Source organism: Haematobia irritans, chromosome 5, assembly GCF_050003625.1.
Source record: "Haematobia irritans isolate KBUSLIRL chromosome 5, ASM5000362v1, whole genome shotgun sequence".
NCBI lineage: Eukaryota > Metazoa > Arthropoda > Insecta > Diptera > Muscidae > Haematobia > Haematobia irritans.
The window spans coordinates 79,356,018-79,382,101 of NC_134401.1; the positions used below are offsets into that span (position 1 = coordinate 79,356,018).

Consider the following 26,084-nt stretch of genomic DNA (forward strand, 5'->3'; position numbering starts at 1 on the left):
TCTATGGCAACTGTTGCTACTTTTATCCACAACAAACTTCAGTTGACAAAGAAAAAATTCGTTACCAAGAAAATAAATTTATTTCTTGTGGATAGAATTTTGGTTTAGCTTATCAAAACTATTAATTTCAAATCCAAACTATGTTTATAGTAAATCATATTTGTAAAATGTGTGGAATATAATATACAGTGAAACCTCTGAAAGGTGGACACCCCCGGTCCACATTCGGGAGGTGTGAGAGGTTAATTTTAATGTGTTAATATATCAAACGACAACTGTCCACATTTGGAAGGTGTCCACTTTTCAGAGTGTCCAAGTTAGAGAGGTTTCACTGCAATTTATTAATCAAATTAAAAATAATGGCAGTTATGAAAATTATAGAAAATGTTTATACTTTCAATTAAAATATTAATTATCCGTTGTTATTTTCTATAACAACGTTTTTTGACAATTTTCTGTAAAAAAAAACTGGATGATATAAACTAATTTGCGTTTATATTAATTTTTGCAAACATAACTACAATGCATTTGAATTACGAAATTGCTCCTTAATAATCGAAACATTAATTCAATATCTTCAAAAATCTTAACATTGGTTTTTGGTCAGTTTCTCTATGTTTCAAAAAAAAAAAAAAAAAAACTGTCCATTGTTGGCCCAAATTACGATGCATTTGCAATTCAAGGAATGTTTATATATAATATATAATCTTAAAATTTAAGGTAACCTTGAAAAGTGATGCAAATTCAGTCCATAGGCTGTTGAAATGGTGGATATCCGTCCTATGACAAGTCCATGTTAAATTCATCCCTTCTGTGCCAATTTTGCACCACTTCCGGATCCAAGAAGAACATTTTCACTATTTTATTTGTTAACGCTTTTTTGCTGGGACAGTACTATTAATTTTTAAAATGCTTGATTTCATAATAAAATATTTCTTTGAAGGAAAACTATTTTCCATATCAACAACAAAAATACTCTTCACAAATGAAATAAAATATGAGAAAATATGGGAATCTTGGTAAATAATTCTAATGTTGACGTGAAATAAATGCCAAAGACCTAAAAATAGAATCTATAGATGTGAGTAAGTATGTTTGTGTGAATACATAATGTGATTTATCTACTCGCAAAAAAACGAAATTTTAGACAAACAAAGTTCGTTTCTAATTTGCTTTTCGCTGTAAGGAAGTTTATTTAGAAGAAAAGTATATACTGTTTGTGATAAACGTTTACTCTTTTCCAGGATGTAAAAACAATTTCATAAAGACTAACTCAACAAAACAATCTTTTCTGGCTAATTGCATTTTCCCTCATATCTTTCTCACTTCCACAAACAATGTAGAAGAAATTATACGATTTTATAAATTTTTAAAATTTTACCTTTCGCCTGGACGGAGAATCGAACCGCGGACCATGCAGTTTGTAAGCCAGCACACTATCCACTGAGCTACGTAGCTGTTTTTGGCATCAATACACTGTTAGAAAAATATGTTTTTCATATGTTCCGATATAAACAAAATGTGTTTCGGGCACGATTTTAAACCACAATATATTTAAGTGCGAACATGTAATTTTCCTAAACTAACACTAAATGTTTGGGACATCTATGTTAATATGTTAGAATATATTATGTTTGGGGCATGAATGTTTCATAAAAATCATATGTGTGAATACAAACATATATAAATTTACAAATTTCAACTAAACATACATATGTTGTGATATTTTATTCAAAGCGACAGAGAGAGTATAGAGAGAAATAGAGATGGAAACCGGGAGAGTTGACGAAAGATATCAATATAACACAGCAAAAGAGTCAAAAGAGAACAATTTCTGTGAAACCGCTTGTATGTTGTTTCGGAAAACTGTTTTATGATAAGGCCAAAAATTTGATATGTTTAAGTCTAAATATTATTTAATTTGAATAAAGAGAATATACATTCTGAACCAAGAGAATAGACATTTGAAAAACAAACAGCATATGTTTTCGCCTTGAGAGCAGCATTTTATGTATGTGTGGACATGTGTTTTGTTTATCATTTTGGCATTATTTTTTTCTTGGTTCGTTAAAAGAAATCAGGGGTCTTCATAAAAATAACGAAAGGGCACTATACTCTTTTTAGAGTTGGGACGGTAAAATGAAATAAGGAGGAAATAGTGAAAAATTACACAGTAAAATGTAAAAAAACAAAGTTTAGTTTCTCTTTATTAAAAAGTAGTCCACGAGGAGTTGACGGACACCATCAAATATAAAAGCGGGCATTAAGTTCGACTTTTACAGCTAAAACAATTTAAAAAGTTTATTTTCTTTAAAATGAATTATTAAAGAAAAATAAAAGGAATTTTAGAGCGATGGTGTTAAATGCTAGTAAAAAACTGTTCACTCCTAAATAAATTTATGTTTATATTATAAAATTATGTATGTATGTTTATACTCGACTCCACGTTCTTCTTTTGTTAGTTTTTGAATTCCTTCCAAATTTTAAAGTTATGTACAAAAACAGTTTTTTATTACAAGATTGTTATTTTTGCAATAAAAAATAATATTTTATCCAAAAATCATTCAATTTCGTTTATATCAAGCACTGTTACTGACTATAAATCTTTAATAACGCACATTTCGATGTTTCATTTAAAAAAATTAATATAGTATAAATATAAATGTGTAAATTAAAAAAAAAAAAAAAACAAAAAAAATGTTCGGTCGGAGCAGGGATTGAACCCACGACCCTTTGCATGCAAGGCAGACATGCTAACCACTGCTCCACGTGGCAAACAAATGTATGTTTCTGTTAAATAATGTTATGTTTGCATGGGCTCGTGGGCGCTGCAAACTATGCTATATAAATGTAACTTAAAACGATAATTATCTACTGGTGACTATAACAGCTACGTAGCCCAGTGGATAGTGTGTTGGCTTACAAACTGTATGGTCCTCGGTTCGATTCTCCGTGCAGGCGAAAGGTAAAATTTAAAAAATTTATAAAAGTGAATAATTTCTTCAACATTATTTGTATTACAGAGAAAGGTGCCAATAACTAAAAAATTTCGTGGAAGTGAAAATTACGAGTATGTTAGGGAATGAGCACAATCGTGTTTGGGAAAAATTCTTCCAAGCATATAATATTTTTGGCTCAAAATGCTTCCAAACATATAATATGTTCACATAAAACAAACATATTAATGTTTCGGCAGTATGCAATAATATATGTGCTTCCTGCAAAATATGTTTGGAACATATGTTAAAGAAGCGATTTTTTTTGAGGGTGTAGCTAACTATCCATATAAGTTATATTAATATAGCATAGCTTGCGACGCCCACGAGCCGATTAAACAAACTTTATTTAACAGAAACAAACATTTAGTTGGGCACCGTGAAGCAGCGGTTGCTACGTCCGCAGTGCATGCCAAGGGTCGTGGGTTCGAGCCCTGCTTCGACCGAACTCCAAAAAGTTTTTTTGTTTTTTTTTTTACATATATTCCAGATATGTTCGAAAGATTCCGAAAAGATGTTCAACATTTCATACTACTATATTAAATTTTTACTATAACTGTAAGAAAAGAACAGTGCTTGATATAAACGAAATGGACTGTGTTGTTGGTTCAAAAATATTTTTTATTGAAAAAAATAAAAATTTTGTAACAAACGAATTTTTTGGGTGATAAAAGTTTAAAATTTTCGAAGAAATTCAAAAAACTCTAACAAAAGAAAAACATTTTCGATACACGTTTTCCAAACGTTTTTTTTTCTTTGTGTGTATTTATAGTTCATGTATACGCAATTGAGTGACCATAAAATTGATTGAAATACACCATAGAGATAATAAGAACTTTTTTTGCAATTGAAACGTTGTAAATCTTCAACGAATATTAAAAACTGGTTTCAGGAAGAAGTTTCTTAATTGTTTTTAGCCTCATTTCTAAGCTATTGTTTGCTGTCTAGATAACATTTTATTTTATTGTTATTTTTTGTTCATGCTCTCACGTTATAGGTGACTCATTTGCCACTCAATGAAGTAAATTTTATTGCTATTTTACTGCGGTTGAGATTCAATCTGGTGACCCCATCCAAATATTTTCCCATCTCACCGCAGTCATTAAAAGCAGAAGCAATGATTCGAGATGTCTCAAATAAGCAGACTCATTTCTAAACTTTCATTTGAATCGCCATTTCAAATCAAATCATCGAAATGGTTATCATTTGTCATCGGCACATATTTGAATTTTCAGTTGCTTTATTAGCCATTTGGCGCTGATATCAAATTTGGGGACCTAGAAGCGAGCTACTTGACTACTTCTTTAATTGTGTTTTCACAATGGTCTGCAATAGTAGCGTGGAATTACCGAGTCATATTGATTGAAACCACAAATCACTACTTTCACCCAAAATTTTGCCTTGTTTTTTGAGAGTTATTTTTTTGTTCGCGTTTGTGAAATTTTATTATAATTTTTAATTGAAACTGCGAATGACTTGCGCTGTTTTGACAATCTCACGACTATATCTGTTGGTATGTTTTTGGAAAGGGAAGTTAAAAGATAAGAGCTATAATTTATGTCAATTTTATGAAGTAACCCAAATGAGAACATTTCACAGTAGCTAGTGGTGTTTAAAAATCCATTAGAAATATTCAAATAGAAGATTTATGGTTGTCGAGTCGAGTTTGTTTTTGTCAAATTTAGGTCTGTTAAGCCAGGTCTAATGTTAGGTTAGGGATTGCACAAACACACCGTCAACATATGTTGTAGGTGAGACAATTATAATACTTAACATAGAAACAAACATACTAATGATTGCCATAAGATTTACTTCCAATCGAGGGAACAACCTTCATTGTCTTAAATTACTGTACGAAAGAAAAATTTTTTCTGGGTGGAATCAAAAACTCTACTTTTTTAAGTTACTTCCAATATGAATAAAGAAGCGCGACTGTTATAATTATAATATCAAACTCATTATAATAATAAGTTTTCCTTCTCAAGTGAAATTTTATACAAACGAACATCGTTTACAATTCCCTTTTTGTTCAGTAAAAACACTCAAACAATTTTTATTGAATTTTCTCGTTAATTGCATTCTTCCCTAATTTAGTTCCCTCCACTTTCTCTTGTGTAAAAGAAACAATGATGAATTCTATATAATATTTGGAAAACAAATCACATTTGTCCGGCCAGAAAATTGAACCACGAGTCATCCGTTTTCAAGACCGACATGTACTTTTTATAGTTATCAATACATAAAAGTGCACACACGAACACATGTTTCTGTACCTGCCGTGAGTAGCAAATGTCATGATAATATCTCTCTCGAACTTAAGGATCATTTCCATAATATTGAAAAGTTCCTTCAGCTTTGTTGCTTCACTTTAACAACGAAAGTTTATATTATCTTGTCATATTAATTATACCCTAAACCACATAGTGGTTTGGGTATAATAAGTTTGATCGGCCAAAAAATGTGCCTACCAGAAATATTGATTTTAGACCCCATAAAATATATACCGATCGACTCAGAATCACCTTCTGAGTCGATCTGGCGCTTGGTGTCCGTCCGTCCGTCTGTCCATGTATTTGTTGTTCACAGGATTCCGGTCGCAATTATTAACCGATTTTGATGAAATTTGGTACAGGCAGTTTTTTGGGCACAAGGACGAACGCTACTGAATTTGGAAGACATTGGATCAAATTTTGATATAGCTCCCATATATATGTATCGCCCGATTTCGACAAATGGGGTCACGTTGCGTTTGCAAACGCATCGTCACCAAATATGGCAAAAGGTAATCTTTTCCATCACCCTTCAAGTCTGCAAAATTTCATCCAAATCGGTTCAGATTTAGCTATAGCTCCCATATATATATACTGCCCGCTTTTTCTAAATTTGGCCATAAAACCCTTATTTATCAACCGATCTGGCTAGATATAGTCTTCTATAGCACTTACTATATATGCAAAAAATCATCGAAATCGGTTCAGATTTAGATATAGCCCCCATATATATGTATAGCCCGATTTTCCCAAATTTGGCCATAGAACCCTTATTTATTAACCGATCTTACTAAAAGTTTGCTAGATTCAGTCCTCTATAGTACTAACTATATGTGCAAAATTTCATCGAAATCGGTTCAGATGTAGATATAGCTCCCATATATGTATCACCCGATTTTGAAAAATTCGCCTCTAATAACCTTATGTTTGACCATACAGGCCTCATTTCTTAACTGATCTTACTCAAATCTTGCACAAGGTAAACTTTTGTGGTATTAATCAAACCCGCAAAATATTATGCAATTTGGTTCAGATTTAGATATAGCTTCCATATATATGCATCGCTCTATTTTCCCAAATTTGGCCATAATACTCTTATTTATTAACCAATGTTACTCAAATTTCAAATTTTGATGTACTAGCCGATCGTATTTATACGTACCCAGCAAAAAAAGCGTCGCCAAAAAAGTAATGGAAATGTTCCTTTTGGATCCGGAAGTGGTGCAAAATTGACGCAGAAGCGATGAATTAACATGGGCTTGTCATAGGACGGAAGTCCTCCATTTCAACATCCGTTGCACTGAGTTTGCATCACTTCTTTAGGTGTGATCCGAATTCAATGTTTTGGATGTAAATTAAACAATTCTGTGAAAATTTGTCAAATAAATAATTTTTATAATTTTTAATGGATTCTAACGCTTGTCGGAAACGTTTGAACTCAAATATTTTCAAAATTCACAATTTTTTGAAATTGGATTTATCATTTTTTTCGACAAAATTTTAATGATTGGTAAGATTTTATGAATTCATACTCTTTTTTTAACTTATTTGAAACAAAAAAAGTTAAAATTACCCATTAAAAGTATGAAAAATCCAAGTTATAAAAAATTGAATTAAAAGAACTTCCTGGGTAGTTAAAATAAAGAACATCATTGGGAGTGCATCTTCTGGAGGTGCTTTTAAAGTTATGCCTTTGGAAGTACTTCCAAATTTTTTTGCTGGGTACTTGTAGCTTTTACATAAGAATATTGCTCGATTTTTACAAATTTTGATTTATTACCCACACTAATTTAACGATTTTCTCTTTTTTAATAATTGGCTCAATATTAGTTGCATACTAACTCCGTAGGTGCAATATCAACACAGCTAGTGTTGCTAGAAGTAGGGGAAATTCCCTATATGTAGGGTTTTTCTAATATTTAGCGTCTTGTAGGGACGTAGGGCCACGATGTAGGACATTTTCACTCAACATAATTTGTAATAATTTTTACATTTTGGTGGCTCTAGAGGAGGAAATTAGAAGCCGGCAAGGCTTGATCTTTAATAATGTGTGGTAAACTTTATTCCTGTAGAAAATTTTGTCAACATTTTATTTCTATAGAACATTTTGTCAAAATTGTATTTCTATAGAAATTTTTTTCAAAATATTATTTCTATAAAAAATTTTCTCAAAATTTTATTTCTATAGAAAAATTTCTCACAAAAATTTGTTTATAGAAACTTTTTTCAAACTTTTATTTTTATAGAGATTTAACAAAAAAGGTTACTAATTTGGATAGAATTCTACCAACTGTGGCAACCGTGGTGGTAATACAAATTTATATTCTAAGTTATATACGTTGCATATTCATAATAAAGTACTTAGAACCATTTTTGTTTTGTAAAATTTTTTAAATTTAACGAAAAATATAGTGGGGAAAATTGTTTGGGAATGTATGGGAAAGTAGGGAACTTTTTTTGTCCTTGTAGGGTAATCCGAACATTTTCCCTGGCAACATTGACTATGAGCTACAGTCAGATTGACACAAAGCACCCATAGACATGTACCCCTTAATTTTCTTAAATTTGTAACTGCGGTTTATCTCCCAGACCTATATGTTACCCCACAAATGCTTATGATTACTAATTCTGTAATGGCGGTTTAGGGTATGATATAGTCGGCCCCGCCCGACTTTCTACTTTACTTACTTGTTTTTTTTTTTTTAATTTGTCAACATTTAATTTTTAGTTTTTCAAATATCACTTAAACGATATTATCAATGGATTATTTGTAAAAACTGTGTTTCGTTCGTAACGAAAAAGTCATTTGGCATCAATGATAATCAGAAGGTACTGCGTCTTGAAAATGTAGATTTGTTGATCTTTTAAATATCCATTATGAAATATCGTAAAATTGGCATACAAAGAAGATGGATAAACAAAGTAAGATAATCACATACATCTTTAGTGGCTTAAACCATTTTTTCAGTCATTATAAGAGGCTGCTGTATCTCTTATGTATATGGGATACACTCAAGACAAAGTTATCAGGGTCAACAACAGACACCATCCCCTCATGGTTTTACATAATTTCTTCTGTTGTTCCATTTGTTTATGGTAATCAAAAAGTTCATAAATTAATCGACTTTAACTAATATCAATGAAATTGTACGAAGACCATTACAAATACAGTTAAATACCATAATCCACTGAGAAAAAAACTTACAAAGAATCAAGTAATTTTAAGTAATATTGACCCGCCTACAGAAAGGTATATAACGCCCAAAACGAGGCGTCTGATAGGTTCAGTATACTAAAGAGTTAATGAAATTAAATTAAACATAAATGATTGCAATTAAAATTATAAAATTTGTTTCAATACTATAGTCCAATACTTTTTGTACAGCCGGATTTCTGCACCCTCAAAAAAAATCTGTAACATATACTTCCAAACAAATGTTCAAATAAAACATTGTTTGGACTGTGCAAACATATTATGTTTCATCCTTAGCATATTTTTCAAGGCCCCCATATTTCTAAATATATATATATATATATATATATATGTTTATACGAAATTTCTAAATAAATATATGTTTATATCCAGAGACATTATTTTTAGGAAAAACGTTTTATACACAAAATATTTCAGAATATCTTAAAATTTGTAAAATTCACCATAAATGCCCACTCATGAACTTCGTAAGTCGCTAAAGACATTTTTGAATTCCAATTTTTCGGCGCTATGGACAAACCTAAATGAATTAGGACCCCAAAAAATTATATGAAAAAGAACAACACCAATTTTAACGTTTTTTGGGAGTAAATTAATTTTATTCTTTGGGCCGGTTTGCATTATGAAAATCAACACCATTATTTCAAATGAAAATGAACCCCAAGTTCCAATTTTTCGGCGTTATGAACAAATCTAAATGAAGTAGGACCCAAAAAAATTATATGGAAAATAAAAACACGAATTTTTACTTAAATTTATTGTTGGGCCCGTTCTCATTATGAAAATTAACCCCAATATTTACAATGAAAATGAATCCCAATTTCCTTTTTGGGATTGATAATGCCAACTAAATACCGGCCTTAAAGTTAAAAATGAGATTAAGTACAAAATCATTCGTTAATAAAAATTCATATTTATTTGTATTTAGCGTCTAAATGTATGTGTACATTGTACAATTATTTATGTTTATACTCGACTCCACGTTCTTCTTTTGTTAGAGTTTTTGAATTCCTTCCAAAATTTCAAACATTTATATCAGTTACAAAATTGTTATTTTTGCAATAAAAAAAAATAATATTTTGTCCAAAAGCTCAGAGCATTTCGTTTATGTGAAGCACTATTTTTTCTTGACTGTAAATCTTTAATACCCACATTTCGAAGTTTCATTATAAAAATTTAATATAGTATAAATATAAATGTGTAAATTAAAAAAAAAAAACTTTTTTTTGGTGTTCGGTCGGAGCCGGGATTGAACCCACGACTCTTTGCATGCAAGGTGGACATGCTAACCATTGCTCCACGTTGCAAACAAATGTATGTTTCTGTTAAACAATGTTTTGTTTGCATCGGCTCGTGGCCGCCGCAGACTATGCTATATAAATATAACTTATAACGATTATTGTCTATTGATGACCATAACAGCTACGTAGTCCAGTGGATAGGATAAACTGTATGGTCCTCGGTTCAATTCTCCATGCAGTCGAAAGGTAAAATTTCTAAAATTGAATAATTTCTTCAACATTATTTGTATTGCAGAAAAAGGTGCCATGAACTAAAAAAATTGGTGGAAATGACAATTAAGTGAGGGAATCCGCACAATCTTCTTTGGGAGAGTATTCTTCCAATCATATAATATTTATGGGCTCAAAATGCTTTAAAACATATAATATGTTCACATAAAACAAATATAATAATGTTTCGGCAGTATCCAATAATATATGTGCTTCCTGCAAAACATGTTTGGAACATATGTTAGAGAAGCGTTTTTGTTTTTGAGGGTGTACTAAAAAGATGTCCTTAATTTGTCGAAATACATTTACTTATTTTTGTGATATCGGCAATTGTAATACAATTTAGTTAAAATTTTCTAAAATCAACCCACATTTTTCTGCCCGGTGGGTTCACTGTTTTTTAGTGCAAGATTTTTTAATTTAACCTATAGGTATTAAGTTCGAGTTTAGCCGCTAAAATCGTCATGTTTTCACGATTACTTTTCTTTAATAATCCATTTTAAGGAATACAAACTTTGTGAAAATGTGCTTTGGGCTATCCCCCATCAAATTATAATGCAATCTGCAACAAATATGTATAATTTTTGTCTTTATACCCTGCTCCACACTGTGGAACAGGGTATTATAAGTTGGTGCATATGTTTGCAACACCCAGAAGGAGACGAGATAGACACATGGTGTCTTTGGCAAAAATGCTAAGGGTGGGCTCCTGAGTCGATATAGCGATGTCCGTCTGTCCGTGAACACATTTTTGTAATCAAAGTCTAGGTCGCAGTTTTAGTCCAATCGACTTCAAATTTGGCACAAGTATGTGTTTTGGCTCAGAATAGATCCCTATTGATTTTATTGAAATCGGTTCAGATTTAGATATAGCTCCCATATATATCTTTCGCCCGATATGGACTTATACGGTCCTAGAAGCCAGAGTTTTATCCCAATTTGGTTGAAATTTTGCACAGGGAGTAGAATTAGCATTGTAGCTACACCCTCAAAAAAAATCGCTTCTTTAACATATGTTCCAAACATATTTTGCAGGAAGCACATATATTATTGCATACTGCCGAAACATTAATATGTTTGTTTTATGTGAACATATTATATGTTTGGAAGCATTTTGAGCCAAAAATATTATATGCTTGGAAGAATTTTTCCCAAACACGATTGTGCTCATTCCCTAACATACTCGAAATTTTCACTTCCACGAATTTTTTTAGTTATTGGCACCTTTCTCTGTAATACAAATAATGTTGAAGAAATTATTCACTTTTATAAATTTTTTAAATTTTACCTTTCGCCTGCACGGAGAATCGAACCGAGGACCATACAGTTTGTAAGCCAACACACTATCCACTGGGCTACGTAGCTGTTATAGTCACCAGTAGATAATTATCGTTTTAAGTTACATTTATATAGCATAGTTTGCAGCGCCCACGAGCCAATGCAAACATAACATTATTTAACAGAAACATACATTTGTTTGCCACGTGGAGCAGTGGTTAGCATGTCTGCCTTGCATGCAAAGGGTCGTGGGTTCAATCCCTGCTCCGACCGAAAATTTTTTTTGTTTTTTTTTTTTTAATTTACACATTTATATTTATACTATATTAATTTTTTTAAATGAAACATCGAAATGTGCGTTATTAAAGATTTATAGTCAGTAACAGTGCTTGATATAAACGAAATTGAATGATTTTTGGATAAAATATTATTTTTTATTGCAAAAATAACAATCTTGTAATAAAAACTGTTTTTGTACAAAACTTTAAAATTTGGAAGGAATTCAAAAACTAACAAAAGAAGAACGTGGAGTCGAGTATAAACATACATACATAATTTTATAATATAAACATAAATTTATTTAGGAGTGAACAGTTTTTTACTAGCATTTAACACCATCGCTCTAAAATTCCTTTTATTTTTCTTTAATAATTCATTTTAAAAAAAATAAACTTTTTAAATTGTTTTAGCTGTAAAAGTCGAACTTAATGCCCGCTTTTATATTTGATGGTGTCCGTCAACTCCTCGTGGACTACTTTTTAATAAAGAGAAACTAAACTTTGTTTTTTTACATTTTACTGTGTAATTTTTCACTATTTCCTCCTTATTTCATTTTACCGTCCCAACTCTAAAAAGAGTATAGTGCCCTTTCGTTATTTTTATGAAGACCCCTGATTTCTTTTAACGAACCAAGAAAAAAATAATGCCAAAATGATAAACAAAACACATGTCCACACATACATAAAATGCTGCTCTCAAGGCGAAAACATAAGCTGTTTGTTTTTCAAGTGTCTATTCTCTTGGTTCCGAATGTCCATTCTCTTTATTCAAATTAAATAATATTTAGACTTAAGCATATCAAATTTTTGGCCTTATCATAAAACAGTTTTCCGAAACAACATACCAGCGGTTTCACAGAAATTATTCTCTTTTGATTCTTCCGCTGTGTTATGTTGATATCTTTCGTCAACTCTCCCGGTTTCCATCTCTATTTCTTTCTCTATACTCTCTCTGTCGCTTTGGATAAAATATCACAACATATGTATGTTTAGTTGAAATTTGTAAATTTATATATGTTTGTATTCACACATATGATTTTTATGAAACATTCATGCCCCAAACATAATATATTCTAACATATTAACATAGATGTCCCAAACATTTAGTGTTAGTTTAGGAAAATTACATGTTCGCACTTAAATATATTGTGGTTTAAAATCGTGCCCGAAACACATTTTGTTTATATCGGAACATATGAAAAACATATTTTTCTAACAGTGTATGCGTGCCAAATTTTGTTGAAATCGGTTAAGATTTAGATATAGCTCCCATATATAGCTTTCGCCCGATTTAAACTCATATGACCACAGAGGTTAATTTTTTGCTCCGATTTAGTTGAAATTTTGCACAGGGAGTAGAATTAGCATTGTAGCTATGCGTGCAAAATTTGGTTGAAATCGGTTCAGATTTAGATATAGCTCCAATATATAGCTTTCGGCCGATTTACACTCATATGACCACAGAGACCAATTTTTTGCTCAGATTTAGTTGAAATTTAGCACAGGAAGTAGAATTAGCGTTGTAGCTATGCCTGCCAAATTTTGTTGAAATCGGTTCAGATTTAGATATAGCTCCCATAAATAGCTTTCGCCCGATTTAAACTCATATGACCACAGAGGCAAATTTTTAGCTCCGATTTGGTTGAAATTTTGCACAGGAAGTAGAATTAGCATTGTTGCTAAGCGTGCCAAATTTGTTTGAAATCGGTTCAGATTTAGATATAGCTCCCATATATATGTTTTTCTGATTTCGACAAAAATGGTCAAAATACCAACATTTTCCTTGTAAAATCGCCACTGCTTAGTCGTAAAGTTGTAAAAATGACTCTAATTTTATTAAACTTCTAATACATATAAAGGGTGATTTGTTAAGAGCTTGATAACTTTAAAAAAAAAAAAAACGCATAAAATTTGCAAAATCTCATCGGTTCTTTATTTGAAACGTTAGATTGGTCCATGACATTTACTTTTTGAAGATAATTTCATTTAAATGTTGACCGCGGCTGCGTCTTAGGTGGTCCATTCGGAAAGTCCAATTTTGGGCAACTTTTTCGAGCATTTCGGCCGGAATAGCCCGAATTTCTTCGGAAATGTTGTCTTCCAAAGCTGGAATAGTTGCTGGCTTATTTCTGTAGACTTTAGACTTGACGTAGCCCCACAAAAAATAGTCTAAAGGCGTCAAATCGCATGATCTTGGTGGCCAACTTACCGGTCCATTTCTTGAGATGAATTGTTCTCCGAAGTTTTCCCTCAAAATGGCCATAGAATCGCGAGCTGTGTGGCATGTAGCGCCATCTTGTTGAAACCACATGTCAACCAAGTTCAGTTCTTCCATTTTTGGCAACAAAAAGTTTGTTAGCATCGAACGATAGCGATCGCCATTCACCGTAACGTTGCGTCCAACAGCATCTTTGAAAAAATACGGTCCAATGATTCCACCAGCGTACAAACCACACCAAACAGTGCATTTTTCGGGATGCATGGGCAGTTCTTGAACGGCTTCTGGTTGCTCTTCACTCCAAATGCGGCAATTTTGCTTATTTACGTAGCCATTCAACCAGAAATGAGCCTCATCGCTGAACAAAATTTGTCGATAAAAAAGCGGATTTTCTGCCAACTTTTCTAGGGCCCATTCACTGAAAATTCGACGTTGTGGCAGATCGTTCGGCTTCAGTTCTTGCACGAGCTGTATTTTATACGGTTTTACACCAAGATCTTTGCGTAAAATCTTCCATGTGGTCGAATAACACAAACCCAATTGCTGCGAACGGCGACGAATCGACATTTCACGGTCTTCAGCAACACTCTCAGAAACAGACGCAATATTCTCTTCTGTACGCACTGTACGCATTCGTGTGGTTGGTTTAATGTCCAATAAAGTAAACTGAGTGCGAAACTTGGTCACAATCGCATTAATTGTTTGCTCACTTGGTCGATTATGTAGACCATAAATCGGACGTAAAGCGCGAAACACATTTCGAACCGAACACTGATTTTGGTAATAAAATTCAATGATTTGCAAGCGTTGCTCGTTAGTAAGTCTATTCATGATGAAATGTCAAAGCATACTGAGCATCTTTCTCTTTGACACCATGTCTGAAATCCCACGTGATCTGTCAAATACTAATGCATGAAAATCCTAACCTCAAAAGAATCACCCTTTATATCGAGCGATAAATCATAAATAAACTTTTTCGAAGTTTCCTTAAAATTGCTTCAGATTTAAACGTTTCCCGTATTTATCCCCTTCACCACTACTGTGGCACAGGGTATAATATGTTCGTGCATTTGTATGTAACGCCAAGAAGGAGTAATCATAGACCCATCTTTTAGTATACCGATCGGCTTAGAATTAAATTCTGAGTCGATTTAGCGATGTCCGTCTGTCTGTCTGTCTGTCCGTCTGTCTGTCTGTTGATGTATTTTTGTGTGCAAAGTACAGCTCGCAGTTTTAGTCCGATTGTCCTAAAATTTGGTATAGGGTCCTGTTTCGGCTCAAAGACGATCCCTATTGATTTTGGAAAAAATCGGTTCAGATTTAGATATAGCTGCCATATATATTTTTCACCGATCTGGTCATAATTGGCGTGTATATCAACCGATCTTCCTCAAATTCCGTACATCCGAATATTTGATGAGTCTCGAAAAACATGCAAAATATCAGCCAAATCGGTTCAGATTTAGATATAGCTCCCATATATAGCTTTCGCCCGATTTACACTCAATTGCCCACAGAGGCCAAGTTTTTGCTCCGATTTAGTTGAAATTTCGCATAGGGAGTAGAATTAGCATTGTAGCTATGCGTGCCAAATTTGGTTGATATCGGTTCAGATTTGGATATATCTCCCATTATAGCTTTCGCCCGATTTACACTCATATGACCACAGAGGCCAATTTTTAACTCCTATTTAGTTGAAATTTTGCACAGGGAGTAGAATTAGCATTGTAGCTATGCGTGTCAAATTTGGTTGACATCGGTTCAGATTTAGATATAGCTCCCATATATATGTTTTTCTGATTTCGACAAAAATGGTCAAAATACCAACATTTTCCTTGTTAAATCGCCACTGCTTAGTCGCAAAGTTGTAAAAATGACTCTAATTTTCCTAAACTTCTAATACATATATATCGAGCGATAAATCATAAATAAACTTTTGCGAAGTTTCCTTAAAATTGCTTCAGATTTAAATGTTTCCCATATTTTTTTACTAACCTTGTGTTCCACCCTAGTGCATTAGCCGACATAAATTTTGAGTCTATAGATTTTGTAGAAGTCTATCAAATTCTGTCCAGATCGATTGATATTTAAATGTATGTATTTGGGACAAACCTTTATATATAGCCCCCAACACGTTTGACGAATGTGATATGGTATCGAAAATTTAGATCTACTAAGTGGTGCAGGGTATAATATAGTCGGCCTCGCCCGACTTTAGACTTTCCTTACTTGTTTTTTACTAACATTGTGTTCCACCCTAGTGCATTAGCCGACTTAAATTTTGAGTCTATAGATTTTGTAGAAGTCTATCAAATTCTTCCAGATCGAGTGATATTTAAATGTATGCATTTGGGAGAAACCTTTATATATAGCCCCCAACACAGATGTGATATTGTATCGAAAATTTAGATCTACAAAGTGGTGCAGGGTATAATATAGTCGGCCCCGCCCGACTCTAGACTTTTCTTACTTGTTTTTCACTAATTTAGTTTTCACTAGTGAAAAAATGACGATTTTAGCGGCTAAACTCGGACTTAATACTCACCTTATCATGATAAAACTTCGTTGAGTTGGAAAACTAGTTTCCAAACTGGAATAAGTTAGTCTGTGAATATATATTTGATTAAAATTACAAAATGCATTTTTGTATTTATTCTACTCCAGGATCAAGTTAGAAAAATTCTTCAAATCTTAGAACTACTTCAGTAACATTTACGAATAGTTTCCCTCGTATAATTGAATTTCCATTGAATTTTGATTAATTTGATTAGAACTAAGAAATTACTGACAAAAAAATAATTTGAGGCAATACTTTCTTCAGTGTACGGAGGTCACAATCCACTCTTTACAAGTTGCTCGTTGTTCTTTGACATTGAATCCATCCAACTTTTTAGCAGAAGATATTTAATTTTTTCAATTCGTAATACCCATATTGACAATATATAAATTTTATTTTTTTTTTTTTGTGTATGCAGGTAAATTTAATTTTAAAATTGAATCAAAACATTTCGAATGTAACATTAAACGAACAAAAGATGAAGACAGTGATGATTCATGCCAAATTCCCAGTACGCGTGCATGAGAAATCTTTGAAATGCTTCCATCGCATTGACCAAAAACCAAAACAAATGCAAACAACAAACAAAGCAAAACCGAAAATGGGAATGAGGGGTGTCCGGCACTTGTAAACAAAAAACAAACACAAAAACCCATAACACCCAAACACCAGTGAAATATCTGTCTTCAGTTATGAATAGCTGCTACACGAACTGGGTTTCTTGTTTATATTGTGTGGGAGGAAGGGGGTGGATTGATGATCAGCTTAGAGAGAGAGAGTGAGTGTTTTAAGCCTCATTTGGCCTACTACTAACTTAAGTAAGAGCTTTAATTGATGACTCTCTAAGCATCGCAACAGAAAATGAGTAAGAGTAGTGTTGCCAGACGAACAGAATGGGTAGAGCCTGAATGCTATATAATATGCAAAATCAGCGATGGGAAAAATTATCATTTAATAATTATGCTATATAGCAATATAAGCACAATATAATTTTTTTTATTCTCATTAAATTTATTAGTCTCTAAAATTCTTCAAATAGAATTGGAAAGAATTATCGCATGGTGGTTGTGGTCAAAGACAATAAACTCTAGAAAGATAGGAAATTGGCTACTGAGGAGATCAAACCATTTACCGTGTTAGTTTCATACTCGAACCAAGCGCGTATATGACAAGTATTGACATAGCATTTAAATGCAAATAAAAAGAAATTAAGTACACGAAATAAATTTCCATAAAGGGGAAAATAATTTTTTTTGTTGTTGCCTAAAATTGCACATTGTTTCATTAAGGAAATTAAGTTTTTCATTTAAAAAATAAAAAAAATACAAACATGTATGGAACTAACATGGTAAATTCAACATTTGGTATGACGCAAGCCTATTTCCTATCTTCCTCAAGTTTATTGTATTTGGTTGTGGTTATATCCACAGTATATCACATAATTGTTTGCGTGTGTTTCCCGCCACTATTGATGAAAACGATTGTAGAGCGGTCACACACTGAAACAAATATTGTCGTAAGCACAAAGATTTCATGTCCATTACCTGACAGACAAAATAACTAATTAAGTATGATTTGTCTCCAAACCCTTAATTTAAAATTGAATTGTGTCTTAACAGCCGTATTCATAAAAAGTTAATTGACGTATATAAACGATTGATAAACTATTTCGTGAAAAATAGCATTCATAAACGATTAATAGCTTACCAAACCTTTAACAAGTCTTTGGTAAATTGTAAAAATTGATTGTAGGATGTACCCTTCTTTAACTCTTTGATAAAATTGCAAAATGCTTTTTTTTTGGCAATACCTATTAATTTATAGCTGTTTTATGCTGTTTTGTATATCATTATATGCCAATGCGTATAAAATGGGCGATCTTTTCTTATAAAAACCTATTTTGATGCCATTTTTCAAAATACTAATCCAAATAAGAGAACTGCAGAAATAGACATACAAAATTCATACCTACCAATATATGTAAATTTAACGTCATCTTAAACTTCCTTTTGTTACTTTAATGAAAAATGCGTCGAACATTAGCTCGAAAAATTAAATAGATGGATTCCATTAGATTAGTGATGTGTTTTTAATAACAATAGACTTTATATTCGACTACAATCCGGTTCGATTAATACTAATATTGATACTAACATATTGACTAATTATAAAATGATTGTATATTGTGAGTAATGCATTCTGTATAAATTAATTTAGCCTGGAAAATTATGTTTCGCCACAAAATCATTAAAATGTTGAGACTTTATTTTTATTAAGATCAACCGGTTATAATTCGATCTTCATCACTACGATGAATATGACAAGATGTAACGACATGTGTTGCCACCTGATCACTAAAAACGCATGATAACTATAATAGTGTTATTAATGATTAATGAATACCTATTTTTATATAAGGCTTATAGAATAAAAAGAGCGTGATAGCTATCACTGGTTTAGAGTGCACGTTAATGATATTTTATGAATAAGGCCGTAAATCTTTAGTGTGATTACTGGCTTCTTTGGCTCGGAATCAATGCCCCCTCAGTGTAAGCTTGCACACTATCAGCTTATAAAACCATTATAAAGGGTGATATCAAAAGTATGGTCCATCTTTGAACTAGATTCAGTATTAGTAAATTGTTAGGTGGCAACATTGTTTACTATTGTGTCACAAAGATCTGAGATAACTGAGAGTACCGTAATCACAGCCGGTGTTACCGGTTTTTGTTGAGCTTTTACTACAACCAACCCAATATCCCATGTGAGACGTTAGTCACTCATGTGTTATTGTTACTTATACGACCATTGGCACTTTTTCCGTTGAGAGCCAGAGAGCGTTGGCTAGGTAATAATACAAGTCAATGAATCGAATGAGTACCATGTTTGCCGCATTCAAATTGACAATGGGCTGGACAGCAAATACAAAGCCCAGCATCTTTAGTATGTTTTACGCTATTCATGGGTTGGGTTGGTGAAGAACGCTTGCCGGATTAAGATCACGTCTAGTTGGCGCTATAAATCGAACAACGTTATTGGAACACTTAACAGCGCGTGTAATTGTACTTGTTTTTTTGGCTCTCAGCTTATGTTCGATTGTGAGTGTCGCGTTAGCCAGTGTTTCAATTGTGTAACTAAAACGTTAAGTTGTCAGAAAAAAAAAATATACAAAATAAAGTTAACTAAAGAGAAGTTTAAAATGGTGCCGCTGAAAACCAGCTCACCGCTGGCAATTGGTATCGTGAGTGTGTTCCTAGCACTATTGTGCAATGTCAGTGTGGAGTGTTATAATTTGTCCCCAAAACCAAATGCCATCATCAATGATCCCCAATTACCAACGGTTATGCCGAAACATGAAGCTTCTTATTTTGGATTTACTTTGAATCTTCGTAAACTGGGGTAAGTTCCAGCCACATCTTAATGACGCCAGTGATCAGTGACAAATATACAGCTACAATTAGTCACGATAGTAAATGCTAATGCCCCAACTTGGGCTTAGTCAGCAGAATGAGCAGCTTTGCCAAGAAAAGTAGACAAACAGGGCAATCAAAAAAGTGACACAAACTTTAATAGCACACACCCAATTCATGACTGTTACTGCTGGGATTTTGTAATTTCGGATCAATGAAATCATAAGAGTGCAAATCGGGTAAAAGATTAATGTGGTAGCTATATCTAAATCTGAACCGATTTGGCTGGTATTTTACAAGATTTACGGGACTCACGAAATTTGAAGAAGATCTGATCGGTATACTAAACGATGGACCTCAGACTGATCCTACTTATCACAGTAATAGTGAAGAGCATACAAAGAACCCACTCTATGAGTTGACGCTTGCTTGTATTTGTTAAATCACCCATCTGTATTCATGCATTATATTCCGATTTTCCACAAAGTGACGTGACAGCTTAATACTTTTAAGCACACTTAGTCACCGTCTTTACAGAAACCTTTTTGGCAATTCCAAATATTCCGATATAAATTTATTGCTTACTTTTAAAAGATTAATTAACGTATTCTGAATACTAATCAATCACTTCCATAAATTTAAAGATTCAACAATATGACAGTAAAATACTACTTGAGAACAAAGACACACTTTTGTCAGCAAATGGCTTAGTCAGAAAATCTAAGAGATAACTAAAAATTGCAAATCAATCTTTATGTGGAATTCTGATTTATCACATATCAAATTAGACACAAACAAAACGGGTTCCAGTGCAAAGAAATGTTGTTTTATATACCCCTGTAGGCTTAGAAATTTCTATAGGAGGAATAATCATGATTCAAATATTACACATATGTCTTGTATTTTATCACTTCAGTTGTTAATATAAGCACCACAATGTCCGATTATATTATATACTTAAAATATTGTGATTTACTTGATATAAATTTGGATAGAGGATCGGTAAATACATGGTAATTCATTTTTCGAAATGCGAATCGATTCAAATAATAATGAATATTTTTAGTGCTATTATTTTTTATTCGATTTCATCTAACTTGTTAAACATAGAATCGGGCAGCACTCAGTGATAAGAGAGAAGTTGTGGTATTACAATGGGCTGCCACTATACCTAAACTAACCTATCTTATTTGACAAATAAATCTCAATAAATTGCTATTGTGAGTCGATGAAACGTCACTCAATCAAAATTCAATCTAACAGTACTGGTGAGGTTTGTACTGATGAGTGGCTCTGAACAGAAAAACGCAGTCCTACCAATTAGTATATAGAAAAAACATGCTCGGTTTTTACACTAATGATTTTGGTATTGATTCTGATCCAAAGAAGCGAAGAATTGAAGAAGGGATAACTTTAAGACACAGTTCTCTTTTAAATTTGAGTTTACGTACTTGATATTAGGAAACAAATTCGAATTTATACATTTTTTCTAATTTTTTTCAAGTATAAATTATGCTACGTTTCAAGTAAACAGCGTCTTTAAAATAAAGTTTCAAACAGCATCTCCTACTTTGAATGATATTTTGCTTTGTAGTTGAGATACAAAAAGTCAACAAATTCAAAGACGATTTCATTAATATTGAATAATTTTTCAGAATTATTAAAGTCAAGTTGACCCCAGTCAAACCAAATTTTCTTTCATGTAAAGGTACCCATTTTTAAGTCAAATCACTTAATAACATATAAAGTCAAAACGACTTCATTGAAAAGTTTATCGACTTTTGGACAAGCAAAAAATTTACAGTAGAAAAATGAAATCTATGCTAAACAAAATTCGCATTCGTATTTTAAGAATATGAAATCTTTGGCCTCACGGCAATATTTTTTTCAGTGTGTGCGTAAGCCGTAAAAGTAAAATTTTCGCTGTGAAAAAGTGTCACGGAAAAAATATGCGATCTTCCCAAACTATGTAATAAATTAAAAATCTATCATTCATGTATATACTATAATATACGGCCATTGTATTGTCACCATATTTGCTTATTTGCCAGAAAAAATTCTACATGGACAACCAATGCTCCAAATAAGCATAAAGTTGCTTCGTTTAATATGACCATGTTTTTTTGCTAATTGCAATTTTACCATGTATTATACTTTTGGAGTTTGAAATATGGGTTATATAATTGCTGTCTTAAATACTTAAAAAACAAAAATACAACTCCTACCAGTATAACTGTACTCGTACTAAAACATTTACATAATGTTGTACTAATCGCCCACTATTCCGTAAATAGGTCATACAAATTAATTAAAATTTGAGCTCAGTTGATATGCCAAGTACCTTACTTGTATTTGTCGTTGTTCATCAAGGTCGAGATTGTGCTGTGATGAAACACTAAATCTGTGTTGGTGTTGAGCTTCGAAGCCAATTTAAACTTTCCTTGAAATAAGGCAATGTTATCTATGAAGAAAAGGAAAAAGTCGCATTTATCTAAAGTTAAAAGTTTGAATTTTCATAAAATCGATGCAATATTTCCATAATAAAAGTCGACCTATCGTTTCTTAAGTATGTTGTCTTATATCCAAAGCTCAAAACTGTAAATAATTTAAATATTATTTATTTAAATTTTGGTTTTGCCTTACATTAGTGATCAGAAGTAGTCAAATTTCAATGATGAATATGCAAAGTTTACTGAAAACTCCTTTAGAATATTTATTTTAATTAAACTAGCATTGCGTTAAAAATATTTGTTCTTCATTATATTAAAAAATGTAAATTGGTACATTTGTATTGAAAACAAGTAAGGAAAGTCTAAAGTCGGGCGGGGCCGACTATATTATACCCCGCACCACTTTGTAGATCTAAATTTTCGATACCATATCACATCCGTCAAATGTGTTGGGTGCTATATATAAAGGTTTGTCCCAAATACATACATATAAATCACTCGATTTGGACAGAATTTGATAGACTTTTACAAAATCTATAGACTCAAAATTTAAGTTGGCTAATGCACTAGGGTGGAACACAATTTTAGTAAAAAAATATGGGAAACATTTAAATCTGAAGCAATTTTAAGGAAACTTCGCAAAAGTTTATTTATGATTTATCGCTCGATATATATGTATTAGAAGTTTAGGAAAATTAGAGGCATTTTTACAACTTTTCGATTAAGCAGTGGCGATTTAACAAGGAAAATGTTGGTATTTTGAAAAACTCTGGCTTTTTGCACACTTAACTATACTACCAATTGTACTCCTTGTGCAAAATTTCAAGCTAATCGGAATAAAACTCAGGCTTCTGGGTCCATATAAGTGCATATCGGGCGAAAGATATATATGGGAGCTATATCTAAATCTGAATCGATTTCAACCAAATTTGGCACTCATAGTTACAATGCTAAATCTACTCCCTGTGCAAAATTTCAACCAAATTGGGCCAAAACTCTGGCTTTTAGGACCATATTAGTCCATATCGGGCGAAAGATATATATGGGAGCTATATCTAAATCTGAACTGATTTCAATCAAATTTTGCACACTTGACTGTACTACTAATTGTACTCCTAGTGCAAAATTTCAACCAAATTCGGCCAAAAATCTGGCTTCTGGGGCCATATAAGTCCATATCGGGCGAAAGATATATATGGGAGCTATATCTAAATCTGAACCGATTTCAATCAAATTTTGAACACTTGACTATACGACTAAGTGTTATATTTGTACAAAATTGCTGGGACTATATTAGTGCATATCGGGCGAAAGATATATATGGGAGCTATATCTAAATCTGAACCGATTTCTTCCAAAATCAATAGGGTTCTATTCTGACCCAAATTAGGAACATGTGCCAAATTTAAAGGTGATTGGACTTAAATTGCGACCTAGACTTTGATCACAAAAATGTGTTCACAGACAGGCGGACGGACAGACGGACATGGTTATATCGACTCAGGGATCCACCCTGAGCATTATTGCCAAAGACACCATGTGTCTATCTCGTCTCCTTCTGGGTGTTACAAACATATGCACTAACTTATAATACCCTGTTCCACAGTGTGGCGCAGGGTATAAAAATATTGTGACGAGCGCAAAGATTTAACGTTTAATAATTCTCAAAAATTCTATAATAAAAAATTAAATTTAAATTTTTTGATCTTTTATATCATAACTACAAACCAAATGTGCGTTCAAAAATATGGTTTATATTGACTTGGCTATATTGACTTTTGGCTGCTTGGACTTACATCGGACGAAGCATGGAGTTTCATCTTGAATAAATGTCATATTTGGATAATTACTGGGCTACCAATAATACTATATATAATCATTGATAGCTTAGAATTCATCAGCATCTGAGGTTAAATACCAGAGTATCTGTCTGTAAATGAATATTTTCTTGTTGTGGTTTATAGAGTACTTAAATAAAGCAAATGTCAATATGTTATATTCGATAAAATATACCACTATTATAATGAGAATACGGATTATGAGATTACAAATGGCGTTATCTAAAACATGAGTAGGCGCTTAGATGGAAGACAATTCTACTCACAAAGAACGAAATACAGAACGAAATTGTGCATGATCTATATTTTTCTTCTTGGTTAATAATGTTTTTCTTTGAGAGCAAATAAGCCCGAATTGATGACAAGCGATCTTTCTCATATATCTGAGGAGCAGCAATTTAAGTTTTATTGTTACTCGTAATTTGTTATTAATTTATTTTAACGATAGGTTAGGTTAAGTAAGGTTAGGTATAGTGGCATCCCGATATTTCAGGTTCACTTAGATTATTCAGTCCATTCTTATACCGCAGTGGAGAACTTCTCTGAGTGCTGCCCGATTCTATTCTAAGCTCAATGACAGACGATAGCCGAGTCCGAACGGCGTTCTACATTGCGGTGAAACCACTTAGACAAGCCATAAACACTCAGAAATATCACCAGCATTACTGAGGTGGAATAATCCCAAACAATAATATTGCGCATTTTATGGATAGATTTGCATTGTTTTCAACACTCTTGGACCTGCATTTATTTCGTAAATCGAACGTCGCATATATTATTCTCCTTCCAGTAGTCTTAACTTCTGCCGATAGAAGACAATAATAAAAAAGATCGGTTTGAGCTTAATGTTACCAACATTTGGAATATGCCTATGGCAATTGTTAAAGCCTAGCTACCTATTGTAACATATAGTTGGATGTCGTACCTTTATAATTTTGATTAATATTTGTTCGTATTCATTATCTTCCATAACATATGTTTACTTATTTTTTCTTTTCTCTGTTTCTGTATTTCAGTATTATTATTGGAGCGCCACGAGCCCAATCTACTTTGGAATCTCAACGTCATATCAATGAAACCGGTGCCATATACCGTTGTTCTTTCAGGGGTACACCAGAGTGTCGCCCGTATATATTCGAAAATCGTGGCAACATTAACATTGAACACAGTGAATATTCTTATGATTCGGAAAAAAGAGATTTCCAGTGGCTGGGAGGTGCCATGGATGGTGGTACCCGGGATACCGATAAATTGATTGTATGTGCTCCTAGATTCTTAACACCATCGATTTCGGATTATCTGATGCATGGCAAATGCTACTGGATCAATGATACGTTGACAGATGTGCCCATGAATGTTATACCGATATCACCTCTGCGTGGTGTGCACGATCAAATCAGAGATTATGAAGATGGCGAAAGGGTCTACTATTACATGTTGGCCGAACAGGGTCTAAGTGTACATGTTACTCCAGACAATGAGCAATTCCTAATCGGCGCCCCTGGTATTCATACATGGAAGGGTTCTGTAATTCGCTACCGTAGGAAAGAAATAAATGATGAACCAAGTCTAAGTCGGCGTGACACAAGTAGCGTTTCCCGGGTTACTCGACAAACTCGAGCCATCTATGAAACAGATATTCCAAATCCCAGAAATTTCAAACAGGCCAGTGATTCTTACTTTGGCTACTCGGTTAGTTCTGGCTACTTCGATTCGGAGAATCTCAATAGACTGATGTATGTTGCCTCAGCTCCTCAGGCTGATGAACAATCTGGTGAGGTAGGTACACCATAGGGATCATATACAGGACCAGAAGTTACTAATCTTTCTATAACTTTCGTCGTAGGCTTACATTTTCGATTATGTCACCAAATACAAAATAGCAAAACACTTCGTCTGCCGTGGTCTTCAGTTTGGAGAATATTTCGGTTATGCTGTCTTAGCCGAAGATATTAATGGGGATAATCTCACCGATGTTATTGTATCGGCACCCCAGTACACGATAAGTGGATCCTACGATGATGGGGCAATCTATGTTTTCATCAATCAAGGAAGAGTAAGTTG

General features: G+C 33.0%; 1 protein-coding gene across 2 annotated transcripts in view; it reads left to right on the forward strand.

Annotated features, from left to right (window-relative positions):
* Positions 1-26,084, forward strand: part of LOC142240586 (integrin alpha-PS3-like) — a 67,014-nt gene that overhangs the window by 34,558 nt on the left and 6,372 nt on the right. Inside the window, exons 1-3 of one of the 2 annotated variants that reach the window (XM_075312277.1) lie at positions 19,253-19,721; positions 25,037-25,799; positions 25,867-26,076. In XM_075312277.1, coding sequence (XP_075168392.1) covers positions 19,411-19,721; positions 25,037-25,799; positions 25,867-26,076 — 1,284 coding nt within the window. In that variant the 5' untranslated portion in view covers positions 19,253-19,410. Of the gene's footprint in view, positions 1-19,252; positions 19,722-25,036; positions 25,800-25,866; positions 26,077-26,084 lie in introns of those variants that run through there. The other variant, XM_075312278.1, reaches the window with a different exon arrangement.